The 19990-nt window shown below is 33.8% G+C and overlaps 1 protein-coding gene across 1 annotated transcript; it reads left to right on the top strand.

Annotated features, from left to right (window-relative positions):
• Nucleotides 1-1090: 1090 nt before the first annotated feature.
• On the top strand, nt 1091-10218 carry LOC133183739 (leucine-rich repeat-containing protein 74B-like). The gene is made up of 13 exons (XM_061318652.1): nt 1091-1262; nt 1711-1910; nt 2046-2153; nt 3320-3413; nt 4143-4192; nt 4304-4385; nt 4490-4575; nt 5117-5311; nt 5596-5688; nt 6006-6123; nt 6283-6419; nt 8240-8325; nt 9733-10218. Exons 1-13 carry the CDS (start codon nt 1130-1132, stop codon nt 10136-10138), a joined length of 1788 nt encoding a protein of 595 aa, XP_061174636.1. The 5' UTR covers nt 1091-1129; the 3' UTR covers nt 10139-10218.
• The last annotated feature ends 9772 nt before the right edge of the window (nt 10219-19990 follow it).

Raw genomic sequence — 19990 nt, 5'->3', positions numbered from 1 at the left:
TTTTCAATCTCTAAATAAAATAAAATTGGTTTCAGACATTTTCATGAGTGTTTTGGGACACACTTAACACTATTAGTTTGTTTGACTTTAATTTATGTACCTGAATGAACTTTGATTACGGACAGAGGACAGAAGCAAACTTAAAAAAAAATCATGAAAATAACAAATTCATGTTAATATAAGTAAAATGAATGTTTAATGCATATATCATATTTTTCATTCATAGTTTCACAATAATGTCTTATAAAATTATGAAATGTTGTATAGATTAATAAGGCTGATGGCAGAAAAGTAGAAAACAACGAATCAGATGCGAATCATACTTTAAGATTTTTAAAATACTATCAAAGAATAAATTCTTAAAATTGTTTTTGTGAAGCAGAAGTGTAAAAATTTCTGGCATTGTATATTGACTTTTTATTTTGTAATTTTTAACAAACTCGCTAAAAATCTTGAAAGCAAAACGTGAAATAATTATCAGTGTTTTGCTCTTTGTGTTGACATGCCAATATTCTGAAGTTGAAAATAATAACTTTATGACATTGTGAAAAAGGTGTACATTACTCGTATTTATTTTCGATTGGCTAAATTTTCAGTATTCAGTGTAAAACACTAGAAGAAAGCAATAAAACAATAAACGAGCCTAGCTAAATAAGTATTTTGTCAACTTACCTAGTGGTACAAGTATTCTTCATACTTTATAATTGACTTCTTGTAAATCAAGTGGGGATCATTGAATAAGTGGTCTAATATCTAACTTTTCCCCCCGAGATTCGGTTTTATTGCATTTAAACTCTTAATCTGGGAATTTCTGTGCTGCATAAACCATTGCTTTTATGTACCGGCTAAAATGTTGTAGACTATATTGCACGACTTCCAAATCTCCAAAGTATGTAATTTAAAAAAATGGGGAATTGGCTCTGAAAAGACAAAAAATAACTTAAAGCTCAATAAATATTCAATGTTAACAAAATTATTTCATAGATGACTTTTAAAAATCAATTCTGATGAAAATTTATCCAAAACTTGACGTACAGATCAAGTTCTTTATATTGTAGAAACTCTTGGACTTTGGCTACAGTTGCAAATTGGGATGTATCTTGATGTTTAGATACAGTAACTGCTGAAAATGTCTAGTAATCACACAGATGACACATCTGAGAGCAGTTCTATTTCGTTAGAACCCACAACGGAAGTAACGTATCTTGTTGATACACCATCTCCCTGCAGCGAGGATTTTGATACAGACCTTGAAAATTCAGGTAACCACGTATTTCTAATCAATTGAAAAATTGCTACCATTTAATAGAGATTCACGGCATGGGCATATATTTTCAAGTTAATTAATCTCATTTGTAAATAAGAAGTTAAAGAGAAGATACTTGATTTTAGGAGTAGTTAAATGAAGAAAAATGAAGACTTGAAATGTCTAAAACATTCCACATAATTACAAAACAAGTGAAGCATCATAATCTTCAACATTCACTAACGGATCTTTTATATATTTTTGTTAAATGATAAACCAACTTTAAAGCATAAGTACAGGTATCTGCTACGGGTATTAAATACTTGTATCCAACATCAATTAATTCCAATTAACGCGATTTTTATCAAATACGGCATTGCAATGAGGAAAAGCTTTAGGACAATCAAGATTTCGCATATCTAAATATTTGTAATTAATCTTTTCATCTATTCTATTTCTTTTAGATGATATTGATAAAGAAAGACAAGAACTTAAAAGCCGAGAAAATGTGGATATAGGTCACCATACCTACATGGAAGTCTGTCAGGAACTAAATACAGTTCCGATACGACTTGTTCAACAACAGCTCAAGGAGAGCGAAATATGCCTACAACACATTGGCCTAAACACCAATGACGTCATTGCTCTGATGTATGCTTTACTGGTTCGTAGACATTGTGTTGCTTCTTGATTGTATAAATTGATTTCTTTTCCTTGATCTCTGTATTTAGTATAATTATTATGTAATATTTCTTATGCTGAGAGAAAATAATAACAAAAAACGTTAATTTGATTCCAGCACAACAGCAGGGTAGAGAACCTCGATTTAACAGACAATGGAATGTCTGAAGAAGCCCAGTTACACGTCATCGAGGTCCTACGTCATAACAATGCAATTTCAAGTCTTGTGAGGGTCGCTATATATCTTAATATGTTATTGGCAGAAACGTTTTCTATCATTAACAATGATTTTTGTTGTATTATTAACAGTAAAGGTAATGAAATGTCTGAATATGTCTCATATGTGGATGAAAATGGCAATATTTAGTAAAATAATTTTACTATTTCTATGCCCCCGTAATTGAAGATTGGGGGCATATAGTTTTTGATCTGTCCGTCCGTCTGTTTGTCTGCTAATGTTTGTCCTTAACCTTGCTCATACTTTTTAAATGGTTGGTGCCAGGGCTTTCATATTTAAATACATATTCCTTTTGACAAGACCTTTCTTTGGGTACCAACATATTTGACCTCTATACCTTGACCTTGGAATTTGACCAACTTCCAAACTTTAACCTTGACCATAACTTTTGAAAGGTTGGAACTAGGAATTTTTTTTATGTCTCATGTGTATTTCACGCATCCAGACCTTTTTTGGGGTACCAACATTTTTACCTTACCTTGAATTTGAATTTGACCTACTTTTGAAAAACTTTTATCTTGGCCATAACTTTTGAACAGTGAGTGCTAGGATTTTCATATATAATATGTATATTCCTTGTGACAAGACCTTTCTTTGGCCTGGGTAACAACATTTTGGACCTCATGACCTTGATCTTTGAGTTTGACCTACATTTGAAACTTTTATCTTGGCCATAACTTTTGAACAGTGAGTGCTAGGATTTTCATATATAATATGTATATTCCTTGTGACAAGACCTTTCTTTGGCCTGGGTAACAACATTTTGGACCTCATGACCTTGATCTTTGAGTTTGACCTACATTTGAAAAACTTTAACCTTGCCTATAACCTTTGAACGGTTCCTGCTAGGTCTTTCACTTATGTATTTGTTGTGACAAGATCTTTTGTTTGGTACCATTATTTTACTTCATGACATTGACCTTGAAGTATGACCAACTTTTTGAAAAACATGAACCTTGGCCATGTTTTTGAATGGTTGGTACTAGGGCTATTACATTTCACAGGTGTATTCCTTTTGACAAGACCTTTCTTTGGGTATCAACATTTTTTAACTCTTGACCCTGGAGTTTGACCTACGTTTGAAAAACTTTAACCTTGGCCTTGAGCTGCCATACGGGGCATTAGTGTTTCACAAGCACATCTTGTTTACATAGAATTTATCCGAAAACAGAACGACACCAATCTGTTGTGCCTCCCTTGCTAATGTAATAGAGGAAACTACATGGCTGACACACTTGAATTTATCAGGTAATTGTGTATTTATTGCAAACCTCACTCAGTTTGACATTTACCCTGTTAGAAAAAAATAAACATTTATAAATCCTTTAGCAAATCAAACTGATACGATGTATTACTTTTCAATGGTTCAGTGAAATATATGGATAACGAACAGTATTCAAGTTCAAAAGTCCATTAAACAAATGAATACAAATTTTGGAGCAGAGCAAACACGGACCTCTAAAATATCAGAGGTGGGATCAGGTGCCATGGAGGAGTGAACATCCTCTGCCGACCGGTCACACCCGCCGTGCGCTCCTTGTCATGATCGGGAAATAACGGGAAAATCCGTCGACAATTCAGTGTGTAAATAGTCAAACAGATTTTATCGCTAGTATCCAAAACATTTTATTTAGTAAGCGTCTGCCTATAGTAAACCTGTTCTGTTCCGTTATATTTTCTCAAAAATTGTTCAGTTTGGAGCTATGACCAAGACAATAAGTTTTGTTAGCCGAACCTTACATAGAACTCAGGGACCGATCTGAACATGTGGCTGTTCAGACACGCTATACGATACCGTCTTTTTTCACAGTATAATAGGAGTATTTTTAGTCTGCGTGCTGCAGATTATAACTGAGTACCAGTAATCTGGGTCATTCTTTTATAAGTACTGATTCCATTGAAGAAAGCATCCTTTTCCCCCCAGGATAAGCTAAACATTTTCCAAATCGTCCTATAATACAATACTTTCCTTTTAAGGTACTGGAATTGGCGATGATGGTGCAAAACATATTGCAACAGGCATGAGAGTAAGTCTACTGCAAATTACTTAGTAATCCTATTCCCATGACTTGCATATTAATATGTGAATGAATCAATTTTTACTTGAGATATAAAATATTTTCTTTCATTTTCAAAAGGGCAACGTAAGCATCGTTTGGTTAAATCTGAGTCACAATGACATCGAAGAAGCAGGAGCTACTCGAATTGGAAAAGCCCTAAGTGAGTACTTATCACATAAAACATGTTCTCAGTAATCTTTTAAAGTAGTAGTTTAAATTTTTAATGTCTCCAAGACCATATACCGGCATGCTGTTTCTTTGTAGCAATTAACGACACTCTACATGTGCTAGACCTGAGTTGGAACCATATTAGGATGATAGGGGCGGTGTCTCTTTGTAAAGGCTTACAGGTACTTGTGTAAAACGGTGTTCAGTTGCACCAGATAACAATGAAACATACAGTTATTTTATCATTATCTGATTTATTACTGGCCATCATTGACATATGCAGTGCTGTGAACTTTGACAACGACAGTGACTATTCAGATTATGAATGATTGGAACCTTTGTCTATCAAATTTCCTGAGAACTGGTTTCTTACTATCCTCTATGGGACTGTATCACAGATTTGTTGAATTTTTTTTTTTATTGTAAATTGCAAAATTATGCAGCTTATAACTGACGTGCGATTTAGCAGTATTCCGGAGATTAAACAAATCCTCACTAATTAAAAAACCTGAATATTTCCATTATTATCAACGTTCACTTCATCACAAATGTCAAGGAGTAACATTATTCGTTTTATCATGTTTATTCCCCCCTCCCCTCCTTTCTGTACTCTTTCTGATCCATTTGTTTTCTTTCTCTCTTTATCGTGTTCATGCACGGTTAAAAATTGAGCAAGTATGCTTTAAAAGAATCTAAACAAAACTGATCAGTGTCTTTTGACAGGAAAATACGTCCATTACCAACCTCAACGTTTCTTGGAACGGTTTGGGGTTTGAAGGTAGTATAGCTCTTGAGGATGCTCTGAAGGAGAACACAGCTTTAAAAGTCCTTGACCTCACCAACAACAGAATCACGTGGGAGGGAGTGAAACATATTATTAGAGGACTAAAGGCTAATGAAACACTACAGGTGTTAAAGGTGTAAAAGAGATGTTAACTACATTTATATCAGATTCTGCATTTGAAGCATTACAATTTTAAGAATAATTTAAATGTATTGCATGTACATGTATTAGAAATTGATTTCCTGCAACTCCATGAGGGTCACTTAAAATATAGCATATAATGTGAACCCCCGTCACTCTCTTGGAGAGTCTCTTTCTCTATAACGTGGATGAGAGGTCTGGTTTTTTTTTTGTTTTTGTTTTTTTTTTTAAAGTTAAAGAGCTTAAATATCATCTAATTCTTTAATTTGTTTTATAGATTGGGACTAACCCTATCACTATGGATGGTTGTCGGAGAATCCTTGAGGCTGTTGATAAGCCTGAAAGTTGTATCATACATGTTAATTTTGAGGTTAATATATTTCTACATTAAAAAATGGGCAATAAATCTTTTAATTAAAAGAGATGTCGAAAAGCAATCTCAAAAGTTTTTAATGTTGCTTTCTGCATTCTTCCTCCCTCTAGTTTGGTTTTTATAAAATATCAAGCAGAATTGTTTTTTGCGAGCTTTTTTTCGAGAATCATTTTTTTTTTTAAGTTTGGTCACATGATCATAAGTCATATTCTTGGAGACATAGAGAGAGATCACAAGGAAGGAAAAATGTAAAGAAGCACCCGAGTGAATAAGATGCGTAGATTTTAGAAAATTTATCAATTATTTGAAATTAGGGAATACCAATCAATAGTAGCATTGAGGAGCTGGCGGAAAGCATTGCAAAAAAGCGTTCCTTTACTTATGCGCATGGTGGTGTCACAGACTCGCACTTTATGATGGGAATAAAAAGAGGTATCAAAAATTAATCATAAGGTTCAGATTCCTTTCTGAAAAACTAATTTACAGATGTGTATCTGTCAAAGCTTGCCTCAAATCAGTTTGTGTTATTAATAAGTGCCAAGGATATTGTTTTCTTTTGTTGAATTTGCGATCAGAATTACTTATTTTTAGTGAAGAGAGAAGACCCGTTTACCTTGCTGATTAGATACATCAATATGATGGGGATACGGATAATGGATTTGTTCCGGATGCTTGACACTAAAAATGGAGCCACCGTGTCCAAGGCCAACTTCATCCGAGGACTAAAGGTCATAATTAACAGTCTAATTATTGATCATTCAGTGTGATATTACAAGAACGTATTTCTTTTTTTTTTACATAGAATTAGTAAGCAATTTTTAATTTAGTTATTACACAATTTCCCTGTAATCATCGTTTTACCCTTAAAAGTATTTTCACTATACAAATACTACAGATCTAAAGACCAATAGATCACGAATAAATGTTAATGAAAGTAGTCAAACAATTTTGATATTTGACCGGCTACTGGTCCAAAATACGAATTGTTGGACTGCTTAAATATCAACTAATTATATGTATCCCCTGCAACGAAGTTGGAGGGGATATAGTAATGCGCGCGTGAGTGTGTGCGTAATGGAAGTAATATATCGGATCGACATTTGCTGCTTTGCTGAATTGAATATTTGTTGTAACTTGTTTTCGTGATTTTTGTATTACGATCACAAAAATATAAATGAAACAAATTAAACATAAGATTCAATCTTATAGTTCTTGTTTAATGTGAATATTGAGTTGTGATCAATCGAGTTCTGAGTTATTCTATCCTTGACTGCTTAATGAAAAAGGTGAAGATAACGAACAGTGATCAAGATAACGAACAATGATCGATCTCGGGGGAAAAAACTACAAACAATTCTGTGAACAGGGCATAAAAGACAAACCCCCGGGAATTCCAGAGGTGGGATCAGGTGCCTAGGAGGAGTAAGCATCCCCTGTCGACCTGTCACAACCGCCGTGAGCCTTTATTATGTGTTGATCAGTTACTCGGAATATTCCGTAATCAAATTTAGTTAAAAAACAACTTTATGATTGGTATGAAATACGTCAGACAAAATACGACCCAATGATAGGCTATATTTGCTAACAAGGTCATTATAACGACCTTGTAATTTACGAAATGTTGATTGTTAACTAGGTTGTTGAAAATCGGTAATGAGTTTATCACAATATTCGATATTTTCCATTTGTATTGTATAATTTTTCCATTTACATTGTATGATTTCTATTTGTATTGTATAATCTTTATTTGTATTCTATAATTTTCCCTTCGTATTCTGTGATTTGTTTGGTGTTATATAATTGTTTAGTTATACAAGATAACTAAAAAAATATACAATACAAATTGAAAAAGTATGCGATAAAAATGGAAAATTATTCAATTTAAATGAAAAATTATACGATACAAATGGAAAATTAATTATACATACAAATCAAAATTATACAATACAAACGGAAAAATGGAAAAATAATACAAATGGAAAAGATTGAATATTGCAACGTTTGACATGCAATGTTACATCTCATTCTACACGGCCTTTTCCATCAAGTCGAGCAAACCCGATATTTACAGAAATAAATGAAAAAAAATATATATATCTACACATTTTACGGAAATTTGCAGTAAATTTAAATTCTTCCTTGCTCTAATGCACACTAAAGAAAAATCTACGAAAACCTTTCGTGACTTTCTAAGATATAATCAAAGGAACAAATAGTGATTTAAAAAATCCAAAATCCCTATGTTCAAATCAGATCTGTTTCAAATTTAAACGTGGTCATCCTTGCCTGAAAATTTTCATGAAAATCCATCACCAGATTCTGAGAAATCTTGTGAACAGATTGACAGACAGACGGACGTACAGATGGAAGTCATGAATATGAAAACATAACTTGCCAACTGCGTTAGTGGCTATAATAAACCGAGTTACTTCTCTTTGTATCTATTTATCCTATATGAACAGTCGCTAGGATTTACTATAGAAAAATATATAATATATGTACATGTACTGGACGTGTAATAAAGATGACTTGTGTATTTTATCTACAGAAAATTGGAGCACCAATCAGCGAGAATGACATGAGAACTGTCGCCCAAAGGCTGGAAAGAAAAGGACAAGGGTCAATTAGTTACAGGTAAAGTATACATGTACTACCGTAGCTCATTAAATTTCAAATGAAATTGAAAATTTTAACATATTGATTTATTCCAATAATATTTATTCACAAAAGTGAATGGGACTGGGCAGCAGGCATAACCTATTTTAGCCCTCTCCCTACATCAAAGTCACGGTAAATACATACATGGAAGGGACATGGCTACAGATTTGAATTTGATGTTTATAAACTTCAAAATTTTGGTAGTTTTCATGACTTGCATTTAGCAAGAGCGTTTCAGACTTTATATATTAAATAAACTAGAGACTTACAGTATGTTATCTGAAATGCTAAAAACTACAAATGTTAAAAACTACAAATTTCGGGGATTTTTTTTGCACTTTCATGAACTAAAATTTATCCTTATTTCTTAATATTCAGAGTGTAAATTCTTAGGTATATTAATAAAAAAAAGTTATTTAAATCAAGAAAAATCAAAAGAGAAATGTACGAAATCAAAACCAACACAGCAGTGTTGTCAGTTTGTGGTCAGTGATGTGAGCAATGTCAGCAAACACTTGTAAAACGACAGCCCCCCCCCCCCCCTCAAAAAAGAAAAAAAGCTCAATGTTTACAAAAACAGATGTTTGGTGTAAGGTTATTTGTCACTGAGTTTTTCATATAAGACATTTCCAAGTTTTTATCTACATTTAGCGTCCACGTGCGCCTTGTTTTCTTTGACAATCCCCGATGAAAAAAAAAAAAAAATCAGCAGTCCAAAATTTGTTTTTGATGGTGGAAACGTTTGTATTCTGTCAATTTCTTTCTATATTTGTTGAGAATCTGTCAAATTTGGTGTATACTTAGCATATACTTCCTTGATTTTGCGAAGCATATATCTTTCTACGAGAAAAGAAGAATAATGAAATGTTGTCGTTTTAACGTCCTTGAACTCTGTGTTTTACTTATCGGCTAGTGTTTTTTCTATAATTAGGTAGGTATGTTCTTGCATGATAGGTGGACGCTAAACAGAAAAAAAACTTGGAGTAGCCTAAGTTCAAGTCATGAAACTGAATTTTTTTTAAAAACTAGAAATAGAAATTCAAAATTGTAACTAAAACAGCAATGCAATTGCGTCCATGCCCCTGAAAATAAACAAATCAAGATATAGAAAAAGAAATAAGGAAAGAAAGAAGGAAAATTACAGAGAAGTTACGTATTTGCCATGTAATCATTTCAACTTCAGACTAAAATTAATGAACGACAAAACTAACTTGAAAAGCATCATGTCGGAAAATATTATGTCCAAGTCAGTGTAAATTTGCAGTCTCATTCTTTTTACGATGCATACATTATGAGACATAAGAAGTATCAAATCATGATAAACTTTGTATGCTTTTCCAAAAATTGCATATGATTATCATTTGATTGTTTGATGTTTTCAAGTGTTCTTGCTAATGGAGTTCGAAACCATATACGAGAAGAAAGGAAGGAAGACAAGCGACAGGAGATGATAGAAAAACAAAAACGAGAAAAAAGGAAAAACATTCTTCATCAGGGATCTCAGCGCATGATTCCAGAGGAATTACAAGAACTTAGACTTCTCTCCGCCATGGGCAACACCAAGACTTTTTCTCAGGTTTTTAGTTCCGCATCATCAGTGTCCAGCCGTCATGGATCCATTGCTGGGAGGGAATCCCTCATATTACCGCCTCTCCAAGAAACTTCGATAAATGTCACAGAAACAGTTCAGTCTGCGCGGACATTCTCTTTTCCGCTAACTTCTGGTGTCAAAGAAAAAAGTACAAGTGCACAACCGAGACAGAAAATCGGAGGTAGTTTATCGCTATAATGGCTTTGATGATTAAAAGTATTACAAACCTCTTCAATACTATTGATCTCCGAGTCATTTTTCACTTAGTCTACATGTACAAATGGGCAATTAATCATTTGTCGTAATGAAGTTTGGATTAACTAAAAAGTCCTCTGACTTACAAAGAAACGTCCATTTTTCCTCAACAAAAGAAAACGAAATCTTTTCGATCGTATGATTATCATGAGTTTCTAATTTCCAATACAATACATTATTGGAATTGATCAAATTTAGTTTCTAATAGCGTGCCATTATTGAATAATTTTTATCGTCTATGGATTTTGAAAATATCCAGAATAGAACAGAAGCTCTTTATCTACCTGTCAAAGTATCCGCACTTACCAACGCGATACAAAAAGCCCCAAGACTTCATTGTGTCTCCCCGAACGGGAGGATACTTATTGGTTTCTGTCATATTGAACTTGATTAAAATAAACATTTGATGACATATGGACAATAAAGGAGGCACTTAACACATTTTTCTAGAAGTCATTAATAATTTCTGGAAGTTGTTTATGTATCTCACTTGATTTTTAATTATAAGTCGGAACTTGATTGTTAATTACAAGTCGGAACTAGATTTTTTAATTAATAGCGATTCTCTGTAACCACTTAAACTTCTTTGCCACGCATGGTCACCGATTTTGATGAAACTTTGCCCATTATTACAACTTGACACCAGAAACAGATATCAAATAAAATTTCGTTGCTATGTGTCTTGGTTGCCATGGTAACAGCCAGAAAAGTTGGAAAAACTGAGATTTTCAGCTACCTTGAATCTTTATTAAGCCTTAACAAAGACTAAGAATAACAAACAAACCATTCTCACAAAAACATGACACCTTGTTGGCACTTATGCTATAAAGAAACTATTTAGAATTTATCTCTAAATAAGTGGTAACCATGGGTACATTCGGAATACATTTTAGATGCTGAAAAATGCAGAAAAACGCTCAATATTCACTAATGATAGGTGTTAAATGATCAAACTCAATCAGCAACCTAAGAAAAAACAATAAAAATATTTGACCTTAAGTAATTAGGTATTGGCAATATTATTCTAAAAATAACTTTCATGGTTGCCATGGTAACACAGTGTTACCATGCTAAATGTGTTGCTAAGATTGGGTTAATGCTACTATCTTCAGGAAAAAGAATAAATTTCATGACTGGCACATATACATCCTTAGGACCTTGCAACACCAACAATATAAGAAAAATTGGGATTAATTGTTACTTTGCAGTGTAACCATGGAAACAATGAACCAGTTGTTAAAAGTGATATTTTTTTTTGCTGCCTTAGGAATAGTACTTATCTGGTAGAACTAAAGTTGAATATCATATACTGATAACGTTTGTTGAAAAATACAACACTGTTGCTATGGTAACCAAGAAGGGAATATGTTCGATTTTGTTAATTTTATATCAATATTAAACCTTATGTGCCAGCTTTTTGCATCCAGATAGAGATTGGGTGGCAGTCAAAATTGAAAGTCAGGTTAGTTGTTCATAATTATCAATCATAAAAGTTTTGGGAATCTACATACAAGGGTACGTATCCAAGGAAACAGAATATTTTTTCAGATTTTTATGCATATTTCTCGGCTTATTTCCATAGCAACGCTCTATATAAAGAATTGAATTTGAATTTTTTGAAATATGAAAATTAGGCCCACATGAACATCTTTAAAAATTGATCATTAGTTATATAGAAATATGCTTTTTAAAAAGATAGGATTAGATTTAAACACTAACAGAGTAAATTTAAAATCCCTTCTTGGCATTAAAACCATGGCAACCATTGCCAACCTATAAGAAATTTCATAATTCTTCCTTGATATATGTTACAAAGATCTTTTGTCTATTATTTGCTTGCATTTCAACCTATATTTTTTTTTATTCTTAAGTGTATGATTTTATAAAATTAAATGAACAAAATTATTACTTTTGAATACTTTGTTTCCATAGTAACGTATGTAATAGTTGATTTACCAAACATGTTTATCATGCATTTAAGACATCAGGCCTTCAACTTTCAGAAACAATCATTGACACTTGTTTGCTTTGCTGCAAACGTTAACTGTGAGACTCTGAACATGTTGAAAAATGCCATTTTTCAAACTTCAGGACATGTTGCCATGGTAACCATGACACGTAGCAACCAATTTCTGCCTGATTTAAGTTTACGGTATCAAAGACTTTTATCATAGAGAGTTTGGAGAAATTCTGAGACTATGCGTGCCACAGCTCCTATATAAAAGTTCAAGTCGTTACAGATAATGGCTCTTATAAGTCGGAACTTCTATACAAGGTACATGCTGTCTTTGATGATAAAGAGAAGGGAGACTTATATTTGCTTCAAAACAAATTCCTATCTCCCAGACGCAATTAACATAATAACCCAACTGATATGTTTATATTTACAATATTTTAACAGATATGCTATTGAATGTTCGATTTTGTAATTATTAAATTATGATATGCATCAGAAGTATATTCTTAGTTGTCGAGTCAGTTGTCTCCCTCTGATTCGTGTGTATCCATATAATTGTGTCTTTCTTTTTTTAGTTATTACGTTCGCCATCTTGATTTGACTTTGGTTTTCTATCAAACAGAACAAAACTTTTAAAATATATATATATAATTTACAGTTATACATAAAATAAAATTACAGTTTTATATATATATATATATATATATATATATATATATATATATATATATATATATATATATATATATATATATATATATATGTATATTGCAATAAACAGATGTTTCATTTTGGTAAAAAAAAAAAAAGAAAAAAGAAAAATGATAACTAAACCGTTTTTCATCTATTTTTAAAACATCTTATACTAATCTTTCTTGAAACCGACATGCATTAAAATACATGATTTATTTCATCTGTACAATGTAAAATATTCCAAAATATTGAGAGTATATTTCTTTGGTAAACCATTCATTTTTTTTCTCTTGTTTACCTGTCTTGTAATATTTTTAGCGAAACCCAAGAGCCGTGGTAAAATATGCACCCAGAAATTAATTGACCACTTAAAATACTTGAGGAGCAAAATGCAAAAGCTTGACAGAATGGAGAGTCAAACTTTCAAAGTTTGACAAGTTTGCAACATGCAGATGGATGTATCGCTTTGTTTATATTAGTTTCCATCTCTTATCTTTCACAATAACTTGATAAATGACCCAAACGTATCAAAGAAACTACACCTGGCAATAGCCTGGCACTATGTATGTAAACTTTCCAGATTAACGTGACTGGCAGATAATGGAAACCATTTTAACTAAAGACCGAGTTGTTTCATATGGTCCCTTAGATGAGACGAAAGCAATCCCTCTACACCTCTCCACCGAGATTTAATCAGTGAAGTATCTAAACAGAAACCAAGTTACTGCGTACACAAAAGACAGAAAACCAAGTTAGACAAGAGAGTATGCGTCGTCCATTGGAAGAAAGAACCAACAACGGAGTTGAGCTTTAGAAATTATAATCCATTTGTCTTTGATATATGGAGAGGTCTTGTCGTCTGCTGAAGAGGTATTGTCGTCTGTCAGAAACAAGATGACTCAGAAAGTACATACAGAAAAAAAGATCTTCAATTCACTTTTCAGACATTGCAGCATGCAAACTTACAACATTTTTTTTCTTTGAATTCTTATTTTTGGATGTCGCCAGTCGTGTAACAGCACTTGGCTGTGCCGAGAAATTGAATACCGCGCGTTACCGCGGTATGATAATTTGTCGGCACGGATAGTTGTTATTATACGATCGACGACATCCAAAAATAAGGGTTTTTTTGTTTATTTATTGTTTAACGTCCCTCTCAAGAATTTTTCACTCATATGGAGACGCCACCACTTGCCGGTGGAGAGCTGCAAATTTTGACCTATACTTGGCACTCAGGGCCATTGAGCAGTGAGGGATCTTTTTCGTGCCAGCACCTACTGCGACACGGGACCTCGGTTTATACGGTCTCATCCGAAAGCCGCGACGTAAGGATCAACTTACTCCGCGACTCTAGAGCGAACGCTCTAACCACTGCGCCACGCCGGCGACTCCAAAAATAAGAACTGAATGCTTATATATACGTTCTCTTCATAAATGTTAATTTCATTCGTCTTTATTATAAACTTATCGCCTTTCAGAACTACATGGTGTGGTTAACAGACGTGAGAGCCGTTATGATGTAGACTGATTGATTGTATGTTGTTTACGTCCCGTTCGAGAATTTTTCACTCATATAGAGACGTCACCATGTACCGCTGAAGGGCTTCAAATTTAGACCTTTACTCGGCACTTAGGGCCATTGAGCAGTGAAGGTTCTAAATCGCGCCAACGCCTACCGTGACACGGGGCTTCGTTTTTTAAGGTCTCATCCGAAGGACCCGCAACTCTTACTTCAAAGCCTAGCACTTGGCAAAGGACCAATTGCTACCCATGTGTGTGTGTGTGTGTGTGTGGAGAATAAGATTCCCATCCTCCTAAAAAAGTTGAAAAGATAATACAATTAATGTGATTTATTTCACATTTGTAATTTATAACAAACTAAGGTTAAAAAAAAGAGCATTCATTTTTTTTGTAAATTCAATAAATATATACAATGTATATATTTCTTTTGTACAACTGGAAACTTCAGTCGTGGAATTCTATCACTGACACGAAAAAAAGGTTTAAACTGGTATTATGCCCCACGAAGGTAAGTAAATCATTATTATGGAATTCAATTTTCATATTTACACAATCAGGTTTGACCTATCTCAATGTAGTACAATTGGTAGAAGTTAAATATTAATCAAGGAAAGGCCTTGGTGTGATCTCATATTGCTTCCCATTTTATCTATTATTTAAACTATGTTCTCCCGGACAAATTGTGAGCTTGAAAATGAAGATGGATGCTTTGTTTTTCAGCAATAAAACGAAATTCTGTAGATGAAAAATTATTTGAGTATAAAAATTCATCCATTGATATTATACAATAAAGGTCGGGTTGACTAGCGTCGGGCATCAATCTTTAAAATAAATTTTTCAAGAGGAAAACAGATTTCAGTACTTTAAAACTCTTCACGTCTCTCTCGAAACAATTTTGAAATTAGCTTAAAACACTAAAATTGTTTGTTTACGATAAACTTTTAAATCAAAGTCAAACAATACAGGTAGGTGGGAACACAATTTGTCTGAGGTTGACCTGTGTTACGTAAATAACCGATTTACTCTTTCAATCCACTTGACTCTCTGTTTCCATACTCTTGAAGTACATTATGGGCCGATGATGATCGTGGTTTATCAGAATACAATCATCTTATTTTCAACATAATACTTTAAATTTAGACAGCGGTCCTGCCTCTTTGCAACGAAACTAAAATGAAAGAAGTCATTGAAATTGTATTGTTTTTGGTTTAATTTAAGAAGAGAGTCATATTTTTTCCTGCTGGAAATTGAATCCAAGACCCCCAGAACTAGAAGAAAAGCACAACGGTATCCCATCGTGGAGATGAAGTGTTATTGACTCCTATGAAGTGAAGTACTTTTGATACTCATTGAAGGAATTTGGATTAAATTTTGAGCACCAATGAATATATATTGGAACTGTCTCGTTGCATCTGGCAAAAGTTGATGATTCTCTCTACACGCGAGCTAAGATTTCAGTGCAAAATATTGCTATTATCTCATAAAAAATATTATTTTTTATGTTGCTTATACGAGGGCCCTCGTAGATCATGTATCTCTATAAACTCTCTCTCTTGATTGTTGGTGGAGGGTGAGACGTGCAGTTGCTGAGCTACATGTAGGGTGGTGCTACTAAGGCATTCTTAATAATCACTTCTTTCATACACTTCAAAGTGCATACGAATCTAATGTCCATTGTTACTGGATTACTTGTGTAATCAAGTCTTCAATAGTTTTTTTTCACATACAATAAAATGGAAGAATTTCTATAAAGTATTGATATCACTATAACTTATTTTATACAGATGTTCATTTACTAGCGTTATTAAGGAGTTAAGCTTTCCAGCAGTACATAATAAGAAAATCCCATCGAAAACAATTGCAAAAGTAAATTAGTAAATTTTTATGCCCATTAACAATAAAAGACTGCAAAAAAAAAGTTACGTCCTACAAGATTATTTACAAACTGTGTGCATACACCTGTATCTGGTCAAAAGGATGTGTAGTTATTATACATATGCTACATCTCAATTATCTCAATTATACGTGGAATTTCAGAGATAACAAACAACAAAATCATTTTCGATACGGTGAATGAGAATTGAAGCAACCTCTTAAATTATTGGACTATTCAATACACTTGAACAATCACAAGTATTAACATTTTTTTTTCCAAGCTGCGTCAATAGCTTCATGATTACAACACACCTATTTAAACCCATCGTTAAACTGTTTGTTTGTTTGTGTGATCATTCATTAAAAACCAATCCTTTGTCCTGACACTTCTTTCAATGCTAAGTAATACGATTATCAAACTACGTCTTTTAAATCGCTGGCGCTGGAGTTGGCATTTCTTATTTTTTCCAAATCATTTCATTTCTATTTAATTTCAGCATCTAATTCCAAGTATATTAAACGGTTGTCAAAATCAAAGAAATGCCTTTGAAGGAGTCGAAAATGTGTACAGTGTAATATCTTTCAGAAGCTTTTATATCCAAAAAATCAGATTTTCCAAAGAAAATAACTGGATTAACTCTAGACGTTTAAAGAATAGTTTTAATCCTTCAAACGGATGAGAATTTTGCTTCGCTCCTAGATTTCCGGAATAACAGAAAATATCTCAATGGATACGAATTAAAAATTTTTTCAAACGTATTTTTTTAAAATCTTAATTTCAAACTACAATGTTATCACTTGTCCCTTGTGTAGTATTCTTAGTGTTTTCCAATCCTTTGAGATACATACAAACAACTTAATCTTCTGTTAGACTGAAAAATATTGCAGTAGGCAAATTATACGCTTGGAAGAATTGGAACCCCCCCCCCCCCCCCAATTATAATGTACTGGACCGAAAGGTGAAGATAATGTAAATAAAAGTGTATTATCGCTATGGATAGACGAGAAATGTTGAAATCCCTAAACCTGATTTCGTCCCTCAAAAAGTTCTGTGTATGTCGTTGATTTAACTGAAGTTTAATTGAAATGGGGTGCTAATATCTCTCTTTCGTTCTCACGATGTCACTCTCACTTTCTCGCTGGCATTGTCGCTTACACTTGAGTTCCCGCTCTCACCTTCTCTCTTTTGCATTTTGAGATATCGCACTCTCTTTCTCCCGAGCATTATGGCTTGCTCTCTAGTGTTATTGCCTTTACTCTCTCGAGTGCATTGTCGTTTCTCTCTCATTTTATCACACTCAAATTCTCGCTCGTAATTTCGCTTGCTCTCTCATGATATCGCCCTCACTTTCTCCGCCGCATTGTTGCTTGCTCTCTCGTTCTCCCGTTTGTTGTCGCTTGCTGTCTCGTGTTATCAGGCCCACTTTTCTCGCTGGCATTGTAGCTTGCTCTCTCATGTTATCGCCCTCACTTTCTCCGGTGCATTGTCGCCTGCACTATTGTGTTATCTCTCCCACTTTCTCGCTCGCATGTGGCATACTCTCTCTACCCCCTCCCCCTCTCTCTCGTCATTGTTCTTCGCGTTCTCGCTTTGTGGGAAAGGATTGACCTATCACTTCACCAAAAGTTTTTTGATATTTTTGTGGAATAAGAAAATTTATATCTATGGCTTTTCTTTGTATGAGGAAATGTGTCAGATTTGATATCTCACGATTCACTAAAATTTACTACATGTATTTGCTTAGATTTATCAGGAATGATAACCTTTTTTTCATAGGGTTATTGTTAAATATGCAGATAGCAAACAGTTATTGTGAAATATGCAGATAACAAACAGTAATCATGCTCAAAAGTCCATTAAAACAATACGAATTGCGAACAGAGCAAACACGGGGCTCTAAAAACAGAGGTGGAATCAGGTGCCATGGAGGAGTTAGCTTCCCTTGTCGACGTTCACATCCGCCGTATGTTCTTTGTCATTTTCGGGAAAACGGAGAAATTCGTAGTAAATTCAGTATGAAAACAATGTCCTAGCAATTTACATTAAAGACATCAGTTATCATTCGACCTAACAACAGATTGTATTTGCAAACAAGTTCACCGTATCGACCATAGATTTTCGATGTTGACTTCAAACGAGATTCTATATACCCTTGTGTCATCAGCTTGTTTGTCAGTACCATGCCTCGTTTTAGATATTGTTCGTACGAAGATCAGGCTCTTGGTATCGAGTCAACTAGAGACATAAACCCCATATTCTAGGTGGAAATGGTATATTTTTGCTACATAAAATAAGGGAAGTGTTCAAGTCATCACATTTATCATAAAGTTTTGTTGTTAGTTTGCCACCAAACTTACTGTCATTCTCTAGTAAAAAATCAAAATTTGAAGCAGTTGTGTCAGACTTCGTGATGTTCTTTATTTTGAGTTCATTGAGATATATCGAATCAACGAATTTATCAAAATAATAAAATGTATTGTTAATGGACAAAACCTCATTAATTTATGTAAATGTCGAATTGAGGGCCACGGCAAAAGACTTCTTCTTTTCATGTAGAAGTGGTGTTTTGAATAAATTCTGCTTCATAAGAATACAAAAACAGGTCTGCTAATAATGGTAATAATTAGGATCCATAGGAACCCCAACGGATTGTTTGAATACCTGGTCTCCAAAGACTATATACATAGATTTTGTCACTGAGAAACCCAAGCACCTTTTATCATCATCTTCAGAGTACTTGTGTGAAGAATCAGAATGGTTTTTGACAAAGTAAGTCTGCAGATGACCAATAAGAAGGTAGAAAAGTTTGCGAGATCTATTCTTATTAAAATAAAAAAATGGCACTTGTCTATGATGTCAAAAAGCCGGGGCGTTTTTATTGTAGGGAATGGTTGTATAAAGTGTTGAAAAGACATACGTTGTGACGGTACAATTTGTCGTTTTGTACATATTGTCGTCGGCGACAATATGTACCTACCCTCACTGCACATATTGTCGTCCATCTGTACATATTGTCGCCGACTGAAAAGTTACATATGTACATATTGTCGCTGGCGACATTATGTGCCTCACCCTCACTGTACATATTGTCGCCCCACAGATATTGTTGTTTAAAGGTGTTTTTTGCTGTTTTTTGGTAGTTTTGTGAATGTAATTGGTGTGAGAATCACACTGACGTGTCTTGTATGCTATTTCTTGCAGCGTGATTGTGACGGTACATTTTGTCGTCCTGTTCATATTGTCGCCGACGACAATGTGTACCTTCCCTCAATGCGCATATTGTCGTCCATCAGTGTTATTGTATATGTTAAGTTAATTATTTAATTATGAAATTTTACCTGTGGACTAAGTATATACAAGTTAAACAAACAGAATTTACCAAAGCACAAAAAAAAATCAAACCACCAAGCAAGGGGTGGGGGGGGGGGCTACATCTGTCTGGGTCTTTGGTGTTTGAGAAGATTTTTAAAGATTTTCTGTATATATTCCTATGTAAAACTTTGATCACCCATTGTGGCCCCACATTACCCCTGGGGTCATGACTTGAACAAAATTGATTTTGTTTTTGTTTGTTTGTTTTTGGTAAAAATGTGTTGAAATTGACCCAGTAGTTCTTGAAAAGAAGCTAAAATTATGAATAGTATACAGACAGACGGACGGTCAGACAAAATGTGATCAGTAAAGCTCGCTTGAACTTCCAGTTCAGGTGATCTAAAAATGTTATTTTTTGCGTTATTCTTATATTATT

This window comes from Saccostrea echinata, unplaced genomic scaffold, assembly GCF_033153115.1.
Source record: "Saccostrea echinata isolate AGI-Se365-2 ecotype Australia unplaced genomic scaffold, CSIRO_AGI_Sech_v1 ptg000009l, whole genome shotgun sequence".
In the NCBI taxonomy this organism is placed as follows: Eukaryota; Metazoa; Mollusca; class Bivalvia; order Ostreida; family Ostreidae; genus Saccostrea; species Saccostrea echinata.
The sequence above is the reverse complement of the archived record's forward strand: the minus strand, read 5'-3'. Positions and strand labels throughout refer to the sequence as shown.